The sequence below is a fragment of the Stegastes partitus genome, unplaced genomic scaffold, assembly GCF_000690725.1.
Source record: "Stegastes partitus isolate 25-593 unplaced genomic scaffold, Stegastes_partitus-1.0.2 Scaffold785, whole genome shotgun sequence".
NCBI classification, from domain to species: Eukaryota; Metazoa; Chordata; class Actinopteri; family Pomacentridae; genus Stegastes; species Stegastes partitus.
The window spans coordinates 171,387-190,118 of record NW_007578516.1 but is presented as its reverse complement, the minus strand read 5'-3'; the positions used below and the strand labels follow the sequence as shown (position 1 = coordinate 190,118).

General features: G+C 43.5%; 1 protein-coding gene across 1 annotated transcript; it reads left to right on the top strand.

The window, feature by feature from the left end:
* Nucleotides 1-5,117: 5,117 nt before the first annotated feature.
* On the top strand, nt 5,118-17,502 carry map1aa (microtubule-associated protein 1Aa). Its single transcript, XM_008292104.1, has 5 exons — nt 5,118-5,195; nt 6,762-6,902; nt 7,025-13,925; nt 14,044-14,267; nt 15,693-17,502. The coding sequence occupies exons 3-5, from the start codon at nt 7,187-7,189 to the stop codon at nt 15,846-15,848; spliced, it is 7,119 nt and encodes a 2,372-aa protein (XP_008290326.1). The 5' UTR covers nt 5,118-5,195; nt 6,762-6,902; nt 7,025-7,186; the 3' UTR covers nt 15,849-17,502.
* The last annotated feature ends 1,230 nt before the right edge of the window (nt 17,503-18,732 follow it).

Sequence of the window (18,732 nt, the reverse complement as noted above, 5' to 3'; positions counted from 1 at the left end):
AAATCATTCACAGCCTTGAAAATATTGTAAGTTCTGGAGAAATTGCAGCTTCACCATGTTTCAGGGCGTTTTAACGCACTTTAAACCGAGAACAGCCGACGCAGCAGTTCTCTGGACAGGTACTCCTCAATTGCAAGTCATAGAAACCAAAGAGCTCAGTGAGCTTGTAATACGAGTCCATCACTGACACAGAGTTGCGCATTGCAGCTGCTTACAAGACCAGGAAAGGCCATAAAGTCGTTTAAGTGGTTTCACTGAGTGCACTGGCCAAAGTGCAAAGTAGAAGCAAGAAGTAGAAGAAGTTCCACTCTGGGAAAAACCTCATAGAGCTGGTAGGAAAACAAAAGGGACCCCTGGATGCTTAAGAATGGTAGAAACCAAGGATCAGCACCGAGGGCATCCTGATGAATGTGAGCGGTTCTGGTAGCAGCATCTCAATCAGACACTGAACAAAGATGGAGTCCATTACAACAGACCAACGAGGGCTTCAGGTCAAAAGCTCAGCAGGGCAAAGAAGAAAGCTTAAAATCATCAGTCCTGTAGTCAGATGAGATGAAGTTGTTTGGACACAGAGCTGAAAGGAAGAAGAAGCATTGAACCTCAAGAATTGTTTTTGGGAACCTTATAAGTAAAAACAGCATCATGAGCAAAGAGCAGGGCATGAAGACTGTGAAGGAAAACATCAGGAAGTCTGCAGAAAAACATGTTTGTAAAGTTTCTCAGTCATCCAGGTCATGTTTTTTCTTCTCTTATATCCTTAAGGAGCCATTAATAGGTGAGCGGTGATGCCTCAGACCGACAGGCATCACCTCTCACCTGTTTACAACTCAGTCCTAAGATCTCTCCCCAGGAAGATGAAACCACATTCACACCTAGCCACAACGAACCCCTTTGTGGCAGGGGGAGTACGAACAACTCACATAACAAGGGGGAGGAGCAACAAACCCCCAATTGAATCCGAAACTCAGGTGTTAATGGCTCCTTAAGGATATAAGTATCTGGAACTCCCAACTAGTCAAGCAGAACTGCTGAAGCCTCTTGGATGAGAGGTGGAACGTCTTCAAGGAACTCAAGCAAGTCCAGTTGCTAGGATTAAACAACAAGAATCCAGAAAAACATGTCCGTGAGCAGCATCGGAGCTTCTAATAAAGACAATGATGTGCAACTTGCAGCCAAAGTGGTGGAGAAATGGTTAACAGAAAACATGATGACTGTTTTGGAGACGAGAGCCAAATCCCATCAAGACTCTGGAGGAACTAAAGACCAGAGTGATGGAAGAAAGCTTTAAGCCTCAAAGAGCTGGAGATCATCCAAGTGGACTTAAAGGAAGTGGCAAATAAATGATTTGACACTAAATACTGACAGTAATATTGGTAAAAAAATAATAACAAATTTTTAAAAAAACATACGTAAAAATCTTTAAATTTCTTTTTTAGCACAACATCTTACTGTCTTTTGTCTTTTGTTTACATAATTTCCATCCAGAAGAAACCTAGTGATCAGATAAAACGTCACTTTAAATCAAAATTTGGCGTTGATATGAATAATTTTGGACGAGTTGCGAGTTATTTCCATTGTAGATTGTTGAGTAAATCTTGGAGACCTGAAATGGTAAAATAGCTCCACAAGAGAGGCCAGTGAATGCATCCACTGTTATCGACCTGCAGGATGCTGCTGCTTTTAAATCAGAAGCTGTTTTATGTACAGGATGTTAGGAAACCTTCAGAAAGGTGGTCAATGCTGCGTACATCTGTAGGTCAGGAGGGTAAAATAATCCAGATAGTTAGTCGCTGCCAACATCCAACTATATACCACTAACTTTTATTTTTTGGCAGCTTTTCCCTAAAGGTAGTGTCGGTGTTTCAACTGTTGATGGACTGTGCGGCTATTTAATTAACCCTGTTGTCAGCATTGTTGGTAAAACTCAGATCCAGTCTGAGCAAACACAGCTGCCTGTGGCTCCAAATTACAGCGAGCCAATCAGCTGGCGGAGCTGGATCTGTAGGATACCTGTGGTGCTTTGGATGAAAGCCACCAAACTCACAAAGAAAGCGCTGAAACGTGGAGCCAAATGTTTGACTTTCTGTAGCTGGCAAGAGAAAATATAAGATGTATGTACGATCCTGGGGAGCTAATGAGCCTCCACGCCTGAAAAAGGACGTGAAAAAGATCAATATTTTCTCCGTTTCTTCAGTCTTGTTTATTCATTAAAAATACAGTGTTCCTGCTGCGTGCTGTAAATAAATGCCTCGGCTGTGGTGTTCTTTGCATCCAGATATTCCCCCACCGGTTCCCCTCCGCTCGTTAGATCAGCAGCTGAGCAAACGCAGCTCGTTAACCTTTTTAAAACATCACAAATCCGGACCTCGGCGTGTTTACTCGCTGAACAAGCTGCTCGGCCGGCTCTTAGTTTGCACAGATTTCGTCGCTCAGAGTGTAGCTTTGCAAAGCTGCACCTTGTATCTGTAATTGTTTGTGACAGACTCTCCGACCTGACATGCAACCTCTGAATATTAACTAGTTTTTTCACCCCTCGCCGCCCTCGCTGTGCTCTTTCAGCGGCGGTAAATAGCCCGTGTCAGCTCCTTCACATCCTTAAAGGTGGAGGAGCAACATCTTTCATGCTAAATATAGATTCCTGCACGCTCATAGAGCTGCTGCTGCTGCTGCTGCTTTGGCCCTTTACCTCGCTGTACGATGCTGCTCTCATGCAGCCTCCCCTCCCTCCCTCCCCTCCCTCCCACAGAAATGCTGCAATGCGTCTCCCTGAGCCAAGACTGGGTCAGTGTAACTCGGCTAGCAGCAGCAGCAGCCAGCGAGGCGTCCCCATAGCAACAACCAATGAGGCTCGAGGCTCAAGATTTCTTCCCTTTTTTTGCATTATTATATATGGAAAAAAAAAAAAAGCCGGATTAAACTTGTCAGGGGGGCTTTAGTTAGTGGAAGTGGAGAGAGATGAGATGGCCAGTGAGCGGGAGGGAAGGCTGGGCGGGGCTGAGGATGCTCACAGACATACGTTCAGGGTTATTTCTGCTGGAAGACAAGACGCCGTACTATCAGGAAATGATGCTTTATGTAACAGAGTGTGGCCTTGTGTTGGACTGAATACTCACAGGATGAGTTTTTTTTTTTTTTACAACTTCAGTGATTCTAACTCTTCATCCAGCACCATCATCAGCTCAGAATCTCTTCAGCTTTATGATCCTGCTGGAATAATTACAGCCCCTCCAGCTCTGCTACAAATGTTATCAGGCAAAACTAAGATTGTTTTGTGATCATATCAGCGTGCAGACTAACCCTGCAAGCAGTGTCTGGCTGTTTTTATATTTACTGCTGTCTCGTTTTTCCTCACTGTGGGCTTCCTCTATGGAAACAACAGAATCATTGCTAAAAGTAGAGAGAACTCCACGTGTCTTCTGAGCAGCATGATGCACGTATAATGCTATGAATCATTATTATTAAAAGTAAAACAATACATTTATATCTATGTGATTTCTGTGGAACCTGAAATCAACATGTACTATATTCTCTATTCAAGTGGCCACAGGTGTTAGCAGCACTGGAGAAACTGCTTAAACTTACATTTTTTAACTTCTAGGGAACTAAAACATTTCCACACAACTCTGCACATCAGCTCTAGAAAGATGTTTCACCGTGCTGAATGTGTCTTCCGATATTTTACTGATAACGTTTCTACTCTGTGTACCATCGTTAAGCCACGTGGCTTTTATTTTATTGTTTAAGTATTATTTTATTTCTTTAGGTTTCTGCATAAACACAACCTGCGCTCCAGCTGAAAAGTCTCAGAATTTTCATCACGTGTCTATCGGTCACAGCTCAGCCAGTTGTTCCAAACAGGTTTATTTTGAGCAAATTTTTAAATGACACCTGTAGAATAAAGTGATTTTTGGGGTAATATAATGACTACAAGCTCTGACTTGTGTGTTTCTCCTGATGGAATCAAACATCACACTTGATTTGTTTGAAAGCTGAAAAAATCTGACAACTCTCTCTGTCTTTTCAGTTTCTGGCTTTGATTTACGGTGTCATTTTGATGATTTTTTTAAAATGACAACAAGTCTTTCAAAGCTGGTTTTTGGGGGATCTAGAGGGTTAAATCACTGCTGTGCCAAACTGCAATTTTAGCCTGCAGTTTCCTCTAATAAGAGGTACCAATACATAACTGGTTCCTGCTTCAGCGGGGGGGAAAAACAGGACCAAGAGGAACAGGGGAGCAACAGTTTGCTATTTTGAGGAAAAGCAAATTAAAATATGCTGTCCTATTTTTGTTAATAGCACAGGGAAATGGTGGGACGTGGTGCCAACTGCATTTTTCTTGCGTAGTAGTAGTATATGGGTTCATATCCCGTATGCATTTATTTTACCTTTTTTAAAGACATCTATGGTGAAAATCAAGTTTTTCACCTTGTTAATATGTTCATGTGGTGTTTTTATTCTCTGAAAGACACATCATGAGTGAAATAAGCAGTCAGTGCCATCACTAGCATCAGTGTACAGTTACACCTCTGACATTTTAGGGAAAAAAGGGATTTTTCTTTTCATGGAGAAAACTTCTAAATGTGGAACTTTGATACACAGAGATAAATTTTATAGGTTATATCAGTGACTGGAGGATGTAGCTGGTTATCTGTCGTGTTTATGGCTGCTGGGTGCAAATGTTTTAAATCTGTTAGCAGGAATGATTACGATGGATATGGACACGAGAGTAGCCTGTTGTGTTGTGACAGTGTTTTATTTTGTCTCTGTCGGGGACCTTGTGATTGGATCCAAGGGGTTTTTTTGTAGTTTTTTTTAACAGAGATTACAAATAGAAAATCTTTTAAGCAATGTTTTAGGCAGTTTTGTTAGATACGGTTTCAGTTCCTCTACAATAGTAGACAAAACATTTCTGTCAAATAAGGTCACTTTAACTGCTCATGGGCCAATCGTGCTTCATGAATCCATTATGAACCAGAATCTGAATCCACCAGTGACTCTTTCTGACAAGTGTTGTTCATCCCTACATGTAATAAGAGCAGCACATATCCATTAATCCCTCCGTTCACTGACCTTGTGGAAGTCATAAGTTTGTTTTTCATGTGTTTCCTGCAGGCCAGCGAATCCTCCAGTATCAGAGTGATGTCCTGGAGACAGTTGTGTTGGTGAACCCGTCAGAGGAGACTGCTGCTTCAGAGGTGAGTCACGTCCGGACAGCGCAGACAAAACAGCCACAGGGTGGTGATGAGAACATGTTCGAGTCCTGCAGGACACCCGGAAACGTTCAGAGGCCAAAGAGTTCAGACTGAGCCGGACTCAGCGTCTCTCCAGAACAACACAGCGGTTCATTATTCGTCCACAGTGGGACCTCCATGTCTCTGCTGTTAGTGATCATCACTCTTCTGATTAACATGAGAACACATCATCACTCTGGGTTGAAGCCCCACTGTGCACTGTTTAAAAAAAAAAAAAAAATCCCATTAGAAAAAGAAAAAAAATAAAAAATGTTGCAGCAAATGTGCATGTAAGAATATGTTTTAAAAAATTATAATAATTTCGAAAAAATGATAAAGACTGGTGAAATTTACTGCAAATACAAGTAAAATGGGGATTTTTTTCAGATTTCAATAGTGTTATTTTACAGTCACAGATTGTAAAAGAATAAATTACTGTTAGAAAAAATAAGGATTTTCGAGGATGACATTCAAAGTTTTGGTCTGTTTTTTTTTTTCGTTTTTTTTTACTGTCAACCTGTAAATTAATATTTCTTTCTATAATTTTAATAGATATTTTCTGTAATTCAACAAAACAGAAAAAATCTAAATTAAAACCAATAAAATAGTAGTTTAAAAAAATCTGTCTGTTTCAATCCTTAATATACATGTTTATTTAAAATAAAGACTAATAGCTTTAAAATATTGATATTTGTGTAGATTTAAATACTATAAACAATAGTGTTGTTTTTTTTCAAACATTGTTAAAAAAAACAAAACAACAACAACCAAAAAAACAACTAATTACCATTTGTAAAAAACACAGATTTTTAAGTTGATGTTATTTGTAGTTTTAGCCTTTTTGTTTATGTTTCAAGTGTACATTTATATTTTTTTCGGTGAGTTTACTAGGTGTTATCGGTACTTTAACAAAACATAGAGATCTGTACAATAACAGTTCAGTTATTCAGTGTAAGTCCTTATTATACTTTTTTTTTTTTCAAACAGCAGCAGCTTCACCCACTCAGTGACTACATCAAGATTTTGAAAACATGCATCTAAAATAAACAGATCTTGTATTTTCTGTCGCCTCTGTTGGGTAAAAATAGAAGAAATGTTTTCAAATGGTCTATTTTGGGAACAGAACAAAAGTGACAGAAACTGACAGACACTGTTCAACTCTTGAGAGTAATTTTAGACTGCTACGTTTATATTTGGTGCGCAGTATGAGTAGTTCGTACTGAATATTTGGCCTTTTGTCTCACACTCACAGTGCTGGAGTGTTTCTGTTCTTTAGCTTGCTATTCACTTATTACTCAGAGACATTACTATCAAATAGGGAAGAATTTAGCAGCAATCAAACTCAATAGCTCTCCAAAAACAAATAACGATAAATGAATCAATACGATGCATACTGTTAACTGACTTCTGTGTTTGAATTTTGCCACCCTTTTCCCAGGACAGAGCCATGGGACTTTTTTGTTTTGATGTTAACAAAGGTTTATTATTCTGTCAGCAGTTGTTATAGCCATCATTCTGTCCTCTGCACAGACTCGCTCTCTCATCACCGACTCGGCTGCAAATAAGTTGCTGATATTGAGCGGTCAGAGCTCTGAACAGGGAGGTGACATCCTACTGCAAAGTGGAGCCTTCACCTGGCAGCACTTCTCCGACATCGTCTCCAACCCTCAAGTAAGTCGAGTGAGCTTTCACTTGAAATATGTCTTGCTTGTAACACATGTATAAACCTCAGATTTGAAGGATTAGATCAGCGCGCTTACTTGAGGTTGATTTTCCCCGTTCTTGTGTTTTAGGTGATTGAAGTCCTCTCCAAGGCCCCTTCACAGCAGCCGGCCAGGCTTACTGTTTCCTGTCAGGGAGACGGGGGCTGGAGCTCCCTGGGCCAAAGCCAGGAGCAGCAGCCACTCCAAAATCTTCTGGAATACCGCCTGAACCCCGAACCCCACCTCCCCGACATGGACGGAGTCACGGAGTTCACAGAATACGTCTCGGAGACAGTGGATGTGCCGTCACCCTTTGACCTCCTGGAGCCGCCGACCTCTGGAGGGTTTCTTAAGCTGTCCAAACCCTGCTGCTACATCTTCCCCGGAGGCAGGGGGGACTCTGCCCTGTTTGCCGTCAATGGATTCAACATCCTGGTGGACGGAGGGTCCGAACGGAAATCTTGCTTCTGGAAGCTGGTTCGCCACCTGGACAGGATTGACTCGGTTCTGCTCACCCATATCGGAGCAGACAACCTCCCAGGCATCAATGGGTTGTTCCAGAGAAAGATTGCTGAGCAGGAGGAAGAACGTAACCAAGGATCTGGTTCCAGCAGCAATGGCGACTGGATGAAGAACCTGATCTCCCCTGAGCTCGGGATTGTGTTCTTCAATGTCCCAGAGAAGCTCAGGATGCCCGAGTCCACACTGAAGGTAAAGCGAAGCATTGAAGAGGCATCTCTGACACTTCAGTACCTCAACAAGCTTGGTATCACACCAGAGCCTCTTCACAGGGTCGTCAGCAACACCATTGAACCCATCACACTGTTCCACAAACTCGGCGTGGGAAAGTTAGACATGTATGTCCTAAACCCTGTGAAAGAAAGCAAAGAGATGCAGTTTCTAATGCAAAAATGGGCTGGAAACAGCAAAGCCAAGACAGGGATTATGATGCCAAATGGAAAAGAAGGAGAAATATCTGTCCCCTACCTGACGTCAGTTACTGCTCTCATTGTTTGGATTCCACACCGTCCTACAGAAAAGATCGTCCGGGTGCTGTTTCCAGGAAATGCACCGCAGAATAAAATCTTTGAAGGGCTCGAGAAACTGAAACATTTAGACTTCCTGCGATACCCAGTGGCTACCCAGAAAGACATATCATCTGGTGCACCGCCTCCCATCATCAAACAAACTAAAATAAGATCAAGAACTGACAGCAAAGAGAGTCTCAAGTCCTCACCCAAACCACACTCTAAAACCACTAAGAAAGAAACCAGTGGGCAGGAGGACGAGTCAAAGAATGACACCACTAAAGAGAATAAAGTAGAGAAGAAGGAAGAGAAGAAGGTCAAAAGTGACAGTCTAAAAGCCACCAAGCAACAGAAAAACAGTGAGGTGGCCCCTGGAGCAGACAAGAAGGAGAAGAAGAAAATACCCAAGGAAAAATCTGCCAAAGAGAAAGCTGCCAAGATGGATGAAAAGAAAGACAAAGAGAAAAAAGAAATTAAGAAAGAAAAAGTAAAGAAAGATGAGAATATCAGAAAAGAGGAGAAAAAAGACAGTAAAGCCAAGGAGGACAAAAAGAAGGATCCAAGTAAACCTGAGCTGAGAAAAATCACCAAACCTGACCTAAAGCCGCTCACACCGGAGGTGAGGAAAACTCTGCACAAGGCTAAAACTCAGACTAAACCCAAGACAGACAAGAATAAAGCAGTTAAAGAGGAAGCAAATGAGAAAAAGCCAGTTCCAAAGAACATCCCCGAAGAGGTTGCAGCAGCAGCTCTGGCTGACAGGTCCATCGTGTCCTCACCTGAAGACCTCACAGAGGACTTTGAGGCTCTAAAACAAGAGGAGCTGTCCAAAAATGAGACTGAGCCAATCCAGAACGATGTGATGTCTGGACATTCAGTGTTTGCGGATACTAAAGTTTCCGCCGTAGTCTTTCCTGAGGAGAAAGCCACATCTGCCACCACTGAGATAAAGTCTGTTTCACCCACATCCCCTGTGAAACCAGAGGAAGACAATAATGGCAAAGGTGCATTAGAACAGGTTGCAGCAACTCTAAAGAAAGAGGCAAGTGATGGTTTTGATAAGAAGTATGAGGAGGAGAAAATGGAGAAACATGACAAATACTCTGCAAAAGACAGATCAAAGAAGAGTGACAGCTCAGAGGAGGAGGGTGACGTCATTGAAAAAGCAGACCTTGAAGGGACAGAAGATGATGAGGTCCTGAAATATAAAGCAGAGGATGTGAAAAAGGAGAAAACAGGAAAGGAGTGGGATACCAAACCCACTGAGCAAAAACCAACCACAGCACTGTCTGGACATGCAATAGTAGCTTCCGCTGCTTCCGAGCAATTCTCCTTCATCCAAGATGAGACCATCCCTGGTTACTCTGAGACTGAACAGACGATCTCTGATGAGGAGATCCATGAGGACACAGAAGACAGGATCCCACAGCTGCGCTATGATGTGGGCTCCTATGACATTTCTGTCCCCGACGTCCCTGGCACCTTTGATTCCATGCACGGTATTAAAGAGATGAAGAGCTCTGCAGATGTTGCAGAAGTCAAACCTAAGGCCTTCACAGCAGGTCACGAGCCGGAGCTTGCACCTTACCCCGCCATCATTGCCGCTCCTCTTGCCGAAGAGGAGCACATCTCCTCTGCAACATCCATCACAGAATACGACAAGCTGTCGTCATTTGCCACATCTGTAGCTGAAGACCAGTCGATCGCTTCAGTGACTGCGCCACAGACTGAGGATGTCGGAAGAAACTCTCTTATGCTGGACACAATCAACAGTGTTCCCTCCCGGGCAGAGGCCGCCCAAGGAAAGGACTATCTCCATTCAGCTGGAACCATCTCACCCACCTCTTCTCTAGAGGACGACAAGTGCTTCAAATCTCCTTCCTCTGATGAATATCAGCCCAACATTCCTGAACTGGAGGGTGACGCAAAGATCAAAGAAGTCCACGAGGAAGAAGATGATGAGGATGACGAGGACGAGGACCAGACCCCAAATGTTGACATCCCTCTGGGTAAACTGCAAGAGGGCTATGAACACGCTGCCTCCATGTTGCTACAGGAGAAGGAAAAATCCCCACCTGCCACTTTCTCTCTAAATCAGTTCTCCACCACACCGGCTGTCAAAGACAACCAGGCTCTCAGTTCAGAGGGATTTAAGACTGAAACAAAGCCTATTTCACCGCCTCCATCTTTCTCCCCTGGGTTAGAATCCCACTCCAGGCAGGAGAGTGAGGAAAGGTGCCTGAGTCCAGACGACAGCACCATGAAACTGGCTTCACCTACGCAATCTGTGCCGACAAGCAGCGGCTATTCACCGACCGAAGAGAAACCCTTCAAGACAGAAGACAAAGATGAGGCATTGACCAGTGTAAAAGATGACATCCAGAAAACAGAGAAATCAGTCACTATCTCCGACAGCATGGCCTTTATTGGTACGCCAGGTGACAAAACAGTGCTTGAAGCTTCTGAAGAATCTGAGGAAGACAATGAGGATGACTACTATGCCAAAAAGGATCTACAGCCTACTGTTAAGGCTAAACTCATGGAGGCAAAAGAGGGTTGCTTCTTGGATGATGACTTCACCTTTGAGAAAAAGTCTGCAAAGATAGAAACAGAAGTCAAGAGTTCAGATAAGACAGCAGTGTCCTTTAGCACAGAGGAGAAACCAAAACCTCAAGTGATGTACTCCGATGAGGAAGAAGAGGAAGATGAAAAAGATGATGATTTTCCAAGTGCAGTTGGGCCCAAGGCCTTCACGACTGGCCAAGGAAAAGTTGACTTCAAAGATGATCACACAGAGAAAATAGACATTACTGTAAAAGAGCCTGAGAAGAGCGTTCACTTCAGTCTGTATGACTTTCCAGAGAAGGAGCCCAAAGAAAAGGCTGTATATATAAGACAGGACACACCCTATGTGCATGGCAAAACATTCTCGTATGGCGATGTTTATGACAGCAAAACAAGCTCGACCGACTCTGACTCATATCATCCAGAGTCCATAGAAAAGGTGGAGAAAGACACTGTAAAGACTGAAGTGAAGAGTGAAGATTTGCAGAAACACGAACCACCTTCACCAGTTGCTGCCGCTTTCGGAAAAGAGACATCCACCCCATCATGGCTGGACTCCAAGAGCTCTTCGACTTCACCTCAATTTGATAAAGATGTCAAGCCAAAGGAGACAATTGAATTCAGCGATGGTAGTCGATTCCCTTCAGTGGCTGATAGACCTGAAGCCTCCACCACTTCTTTATCATCAGAAAAGGACTTCACATTTAAAAGCCAGACTGACAGCATAAAGTCTCCGGTATACTCGTCAATGACAGCATTCGACAAACCTGGTGCCACAGGCTACAGCGAGAAGGGAGCATGTCTGGAGATCGATATGCGAAAACTAACAGCAAGGGACGAGGAGGACTATGATGATGATGAAGTTGTTGATGATGATGAAGAGGAGGAAGAGGATGAAGAAGATGAGGAGGAAGAGGATGATGAGGGTGCTATTGATTCTGATATGGAAAAAGGTGCCAAAGAGAAGTCTGAGAAGGAGGTAAAAAGTCCCATCAGTGAAATGTTTGGCTCAAATAGGCCCGAGTTTATGGTTTCTATGGCTGGATATGGGTACAACAGTCAAGGGAAGCCAAGTGTGAAAGAAAGCAGCACTATCTCACCAACAAAGGCTGAAGTTGACACCAAGACTGATTCCTTGTCCTTCAGTGGAAAGCCAATGGATTTAGGGGCTACAGGATTCTCTGGCTACTCCTCAGGGTTTGAATATTCGTATGAAAGCAGCAAGAAAGAGTCATTCCTACCAAGTCAGACCGCAGACAAAGGACAAGAGGATTTCACTTTGAAATCAACAGAGGACAGTTATTACCAGAATGAAAGAGCTGATTCTGATTTTGAGAAACAGAAGACACCAGACCTTCTGAGTAAGAAATCACTGGACACAAGCTTCCAGTACACGACTACTGCTGGTCCTGGGTACTCCTCATCTTCGGCCTATAGCTACTCGTCCTCCACCTCGGGATCCCTCTCCACCAGCCGTCAATTCGGAGAGGAGCTTGAGACGCCTGCCTCTGCAGAGCCTCTCTTTGAGTACTCCTCCTTTAAAGATGAACACTCGCTTGTTATGGATTCTCCCTTCTCCAGCTCGGCTGGAACCAAAGACGACTACTTGGAAGTGTCTGAGAAGCAAGTCACAGCTACAACCACAGCTGAGTCTACCTCCAGTTGCGCTCGCTTCTCACCCCTCAGCCCATTTGAAGAAGTCAAAATGTTCCCCTCACTCTCATCCACCACTGTTAGTGAAGACAAGAAGGAGCATGCAGCTTCATTAGGTGGAGTCACAGATAAAGGCCCTCAATCTGAATGCTTCTATAAGCCTGAGTGGCCTGAGGGGACCAAGCTGGACACAGCTGCTGGGTATGGGGCCTCAGCAGGGCCATTCTCTCAACTCTCAGACTTCTCCAAAGACAAAGAGGCAGCCAGTGCTGCTCTGTTTGGTGTCACCTCCTCACCTCGGCCAGACATTGAAGGCAAACATTACTTTGAGGAGACTGACAGCAGTGAAGAGGAAGATGAGGAGGCTTACATGCGTGAGATGACTCGGAGGTCTCCCTCCGGTGGCCTGGCTGGCAGTCTATCATTTTCTGACAAGCCTGTTGCTCCACCTGTCAGTGAAAAGATGGGTGGAGCTCTTCCAGATGTTTTGGGCTCCTACATGCCCTCACCTCTCCAGGCCAGCAAGCCAGACACAGCCAATGGCCCCACTGAGGTTGGTGCAAGCTCCACCGTCCCCGCTGGAGCAGCAGCCAGTGGTGGTGCAGCATCAGGTCCGGCCAAGGTGGAGTCCAGAGAGGGAGCAGCAAGTTACGTCAGGAGTTCTTATGAATGGGAAATTCCAAAGCCTCAAATGGGCATGGTGCCCGGAGACTCCCCTCCTCATTACCGTCACGATGATGAGTTTGAAGAGGAGTGTGAGATGGAGCCAGAGCACCCCGCCCGTCCACTTTCGCTCTCTTCAACTGACCAGCCATTTCGCTCACCGTTCTATGCTGAGGAGTGCAGCCGAGGAGGCCAGGATGATGATGACGATGACAGTGATCAGGATACACCAATGGGAGCCACCTCCTCTTACACCAGCCGCACCTCTCCTGGATATTCATCCTCTGAGTTCAGGCAGCGCAAAGAGGACCTCTCACCTTCCTTTATCAACCCCTGTATGCGGCAGCTATCCAGCGACGAGGATGATGAGGAGCAAGGCCGCAGGAGTGATCAGTCACAGGAGGGTGACGAACACGACCTGTCAGTCAAAAGAAGGGCTCACAAACAGCCCCATCATCACCAGTCCCACAGCAGGGACAGCAGCTCTCTGCACCAGGCTGGTGGGATGTCAGCAGGCCTGGGTCTGGCCACAGAGGACACCCCACCCACCTCCGTCAGTGAGTCCCTAGCCTCTCAGTCAGATTCTGATGTGCCTCCAGGAACTGAGGAATACCCCTCAGCCACCGGTGACGGTAACATGGACTCAGATGAGGATGCAGACTACATGCCTGTTGATAAATCTGCATCAGGAGGAGGCAGTCATCACTCTGCCTCCAGGAGGAGCCATGACCCTCCTCCTGCGCCACTCATGGATCCCTACCCTCACCCCCCACGTCCAGACGTGTGCATGGTGGATCCTGATTCTTTGGATAATGGCTCTCTGAAGAAAGAGCCAAAAGCCAAGGGCTTAAAGAAAGCTTCTGGGAAAACTAAATCAGCATCCCCAGCAAGGCGCAAGAAGTCTCCCATGCCTGTCAAACAGATGCCATCTCCTCGCAGTGCCTCGCTGAAGAAGAAGGATGCAGACAAGAGCTCGCGTATGTCTCGTTTGTCAGACGGACAAGGCTCCAAAGACGATGACCTCTCCAGATCGAGCTACAACCCTGGCAAAGGGCTGACTAATGGCGTCAAGAGCAGTTCAGGTAAGAACATGCCATGAAAAATAATCTTTTCAGATATAACTGTTGAATCTTACAAAAGAAATTACGTAGGAAATGTGTTTGCATAATAGTGACAGTTTGGTCTTGTCCTCCTATCCAGGTTCTCAGAAGTCCTCTGCTGCTGCTCCTGGCCTTCCCATTTATGTGGACTTGGCCTACATTCCCAACCACTGCAGCGCCAAGAACGTGGACCAAGAGTTTTTCAAACGCATTCGCTCTGCATACTACGTGGTGAGCGGGAACGACGGCACAAGCGGTGAACCGAGTCGAGGAGTCCTTGATGCTCTGCTGGATGGCAAAGCTCAGTGGGGATCAAACCTACAGGTATTGTTTGCAACTCGACTGTATAACTTGTATTCAAAGATCATCTATGTATGGATTTGGATTTCTCGCAAATGCACCCTGTCACATAGTAAAGGTTGTTGTGATTTTAAGACTGTATTAACTTTGACTGTTGGATTGGGCACGTTGAAAGTACTGTCCTGACCTGTAGATCCCCATACACTCTAACTGTAGTCAACCTAAATCAATGTAAAGTCAGGGAGCCTATTAAAATGCACACCAGAGAAGAAAAAAAATGTACTTTGGGCATCTACAAGAATTGAAATTGCCACCAACAGAAAACAAAGTCACGATGCTATGTTTCACCTAACTAACCAATAGTCGTCCAGCTCAAACTGTAGCTCTTGCTGTTCTTCCTGAAAGGGGTGGGAACAGCAGCAATTCAATTCAATTCAATTTTATTTGTATAGCGCATATTTACAACAAGTCATCTCACAGCAGCTCATTGGTTTTCAGAGCAAAACAGCTCATGTAGAACAGCCATAAAACCAGGCATTATGCAGTCATGGTGAAATGAACCATCTTTACAGTACCACATACTATGGAGACAAGTGAGACTTTGATTAATTTGCTCAATACGGGACCTTTAAAAAAGCATTCTAGAGAAAAAGTTTCTGCTAAAAACATTACTAGAACTTTTCAAACCTTTCCTAAAATCTTTTATGAACAAAAATTTAATTTTAAGAATAAATAAGTCGAGATAGAGTTCTTTTTAGATGCAGACAAGTGCATTTAATGCGTCTTCTTCCTCTCTTTCCACTATTTGCTCGTTAACCTTTTCAAAATCCCCTTCACTAAGGGAAACAACAACAACCTACACGCTGAAAGTTGCTCAATTTGAAGTAGATTTGGATCATGCAGTAAGGCAGTGGTTCTTTCAGTAAATTAGTCATTATAATGATAGTGCTCACTTCAATTATTGCAAATTTTCCACAAAACAGTTCCCCGCCACTATTTAGTAGGGGCAACAATGCTGCATCCTGGGCTTAGCGCCACCCAAGACAATTGTGATTGTTTTAAAGAAATACAAACAAGTTTTTTCTTCCCTATAGCAGAGGGATAATGAGGAAACAGTGTTGTGGTGGTAGGTCTGGCTATGTGAGGCTAGGTAGGCTTTAACCACCGCATACTGGGCACACCCCGGAATACCTGCTGTTTTGGAGATGCTCTATCATCTAGTAGCCATTACAGTTTGGTTCTTGTCAAAGCTACTCAGATTTTTCCTGCTTCTGACTGACTCCTTACTGGCTGCCTGATATATCCCCCCTGCTTTACAGGAACTACTGAAATGAGATAATCACGGTTATTCATTTCACCCGTCAGTAGTTTTAATGTTGCGGCAGTTCAGTGTAGATTCTCGTCACCAATCGCTTCATGACATTTTCCGTTTTGTCGCCTCCCCCTCAGGTGACGCTGATCCCCACCCACGACACCGAGGTGACCCGTGACTGGTACCAGCAGACGCACGAGCGACAGCAGGAGCTCAACATCATGGTCCTTGCCTCCAGCAGCACCGTCGTCATGCAGGACGAGTCCTTCCCAGCCTGCAAGATCGAGTTTTAAGATCCCCTCTCCTCTCTCTCTCTCGCTCCTACTGGCCTCCCCGGTGTAGATCTGTTTTTAATTCCTCCTCTCTATAGCCTGATATGCAAATTTGTCTCTGCTCTGGGCCGTGTGGACAGCAGAAACAGATCTGGATAACTGTCTATTCTTTTTTTTTTTTTTAAAGGGACTTTTATTCATTTATAAGCTTGTCGTGGCTGTCACCATTTGTATTACAAAGGTAGTTTTTAATTATTCACTATATCATTAATATTCAGTCCTGTGAAAGGAAAAAAGATCAGTTTTTCTGTCCTTTAAGTTGCATTTTTCCCCCCTTCAAATCCTGTGAAACAAAGGCTTCTTTGTTGAGACAACATGCCCGTTGTATTGTAAAAACTATTCGTGTCACATGAATGCTCGGCTGCTCGTCTTCTAATTGGCCTAAATCGAAGCACAAGATTGCGCACCTTAAAGCCAGCAACAAAACACAAAATGACGTTCTCCCACTGCTCCATTTGATAGAAAACTTTCCTTTCCTTATCTTTTAAAAGACATTGACAGTGTTGAACTTTGTGCCTCCCACTGACATAGTGAACTAGAAGAAGTAGATCCCGGCGATCCTCGCAATATGTCTTTTAAGTATATTTGCCGTAGCATAGGGAAGCTCATATTCAAAAATCTGTATTGTAAGTGAACTCTGATATTTCTACACTTCTCTCAAAGTGAAAATCAATCGTTACCGTGAGAATTTCTCAGTGGCTGTTATTTCTTACAGTGAATTTGACAGATAAGTTCTCTATAACGTAGTCTTTGATGTATTTTTTCAATGTATTACCAGTTAACATATCGTCACAGAGGTCACGTAGAGAGCTGCAGGCAGAGGCGGCGCTTCAGAAAGAGAAAAGAAAATCATCGTCCGACGTTTGGATTCTACCTGTTTATATCTTTACATACAGAAAAGAAAACCTCATATCTGCGTGTATACAAAAGCTGTGTTAAAGAATGTATTCCACTACAACGACAGGAACATGTGGTCGCGAGGAGAGCTCGGCTGGTTGGTTGAGAGATGTGGGCAGGTTCGACTGATGGTAGACTGTCACCCACATGTGCCTTTCTGTCCTGCTACGCTGGAAAGGGGAAAAGAATCGTGTAATTTGTCTTAGAAAAGTCGCGGCACATCCACGGCTCAGTTGAGCTGGTCTCCTCTGAAAACAAAGGTCTGAGTTGTACATAGCGAGCGTAAAACGGCACTTTTAAAGCACCAACTCAGTATTTCAGCTGCCACTCAAAGAAGCACAAGTGTGCAAAATCTTCAATCGCTTTTTTTCCAATTCCGCCCTGATCACGTCGAACTTCTGGCGTTTTTAAAAAGTTAACCGGCAAATGTCTTTACTTTCACGTGTTCTTTAGTGGCTGTTTTCACTTTATCACCTAAATATTACGTGTAGATGTGTTTTAATTCGATTGACTGATCGATGATTTTTTATATTTTGATAAGTTTGAGATTTTAACCAGGAACCAAACTAAGAATCGAACACATATAAGGACCAACAAGCCTCACCAGGGTTGCTATATTATGATTCACAATCCAGATCTGTGTTTAATTTCATTTCCTCGACTCATCTAGGGATGCATGTGCAACAGATGCATGCACATAAAGGCTCTTTAATAACTTTAAAAAAAAAAAAAAACAGAAGGAAAAAAAAGTGTGGAGCCCAAAACTCCAACTGATTTGAATGTGAAGATGCAGATTACCTTTACGTTCTCCGTGGAGGACTCTTTGATCTCCTGGTTGCCTTGGTTACTGAGCATCATACGGTACATCTGACTCATCGATCACAGTCGCAGCAACAACCTGAAATGCATCACACAACTCTGCGCGGGGACACGACCGCGCACAGTCCCGCTATGATTTCTGCGCCACCAAACACACAAAACTGAGGCGATGCCGAGTTAAGGTTCACATTTTCCGCTGAGCTTCGTGGGTTTATATAAAACAGGGTGTTTACTCGCTGACACTAATCTGCATTCCTACTAAATACTGCATCACTGTAATGGATAATAACAATATCAACACCACTCAGAACCCAAACTGCCAGACATGAGGGACACCCATGTCAATACATTTTTATCTATCTTCTATAATCCACCTTTTTTTCTTCCCAGACAAAGCTTAAAGAACACACAAACACACACCTAACTAACTGCTGCATTTTTCGTATTGTGCAAAAAATAAAAACAACAAAAAAAAAAGAGGAAAAAATAAAAATATCTGTGGCATTCAGACTGCCGTGAAACAAATCATCATAAAGACTGTTGGTTTCCAGTGAGCCCTGCTTGTACGTGCATGTGTAACCTTTTGAGTTCTCCTGTATTGTAATAGCTGAAGACTTAACATAGAAATGCTATTTTAAAAGATGTATATTTAAGAAGCTAAGCTGAGGAGGCACATGTAACCTGGCTGTGCTGTGCTGTAAAAGAAAGCCTCGTGATCGTTTTTTTCTTCCTCCTTTTTCTGCTTCATGGTTCTACTTTCATCTCTTGTTTTAAGTGCAATATTCTCTTTATCTCTCTTTAAAATGCTTAAAAAAAGGTAAAATAGAAAACAGATTTATTGTTGAAAGGGACAAAGTGTGGTGAAGACCAATAAAGACATCATTTACGGAAAAAAAAAAGTCTCTGTTTTCTGTTTTTATTGTGAAAAATAGTGGTGGAAAGTAACTGAGTACATTTATTTAACAGCTTTACTCGAGTATTTCCACTTTATGCTAGTTTATACTTCCACTCCAATACATTTTAAAGGAAAATTTTCAACTCCACCACGTGTATCTGGCCGCTTTAGCTGCTTGTAAGATGTAGATTTTAAACGAACAACACAAGTAAAAGTTTAACTTTTTTTTGGCTT

Bases quoted from the DNA above. Each gene is read 5' to 3' on its own strand.
- map1aa (XM_008292104.1), top strand. From the start codon at position 7,187: ATGGACGGAGTCACGGAGTTCACAGAATACGTCTCGGAGACAGTGGAT. The intron at 13,926-14,043 runs GTAAGAACATGC...CCTCCTATCCAG, and splicing joins TGGCGTCAAGAGCAGTTCAG to GTTCTCAGAAGTCCTCTGCT. The intron at 14,268-15,692 runs GTATTGTTTGCA...CCTCCCCCTCAG, and splicing joins AGTGGGGATCAAACCTACAG to GTGACGCTGATCCCCACCCA.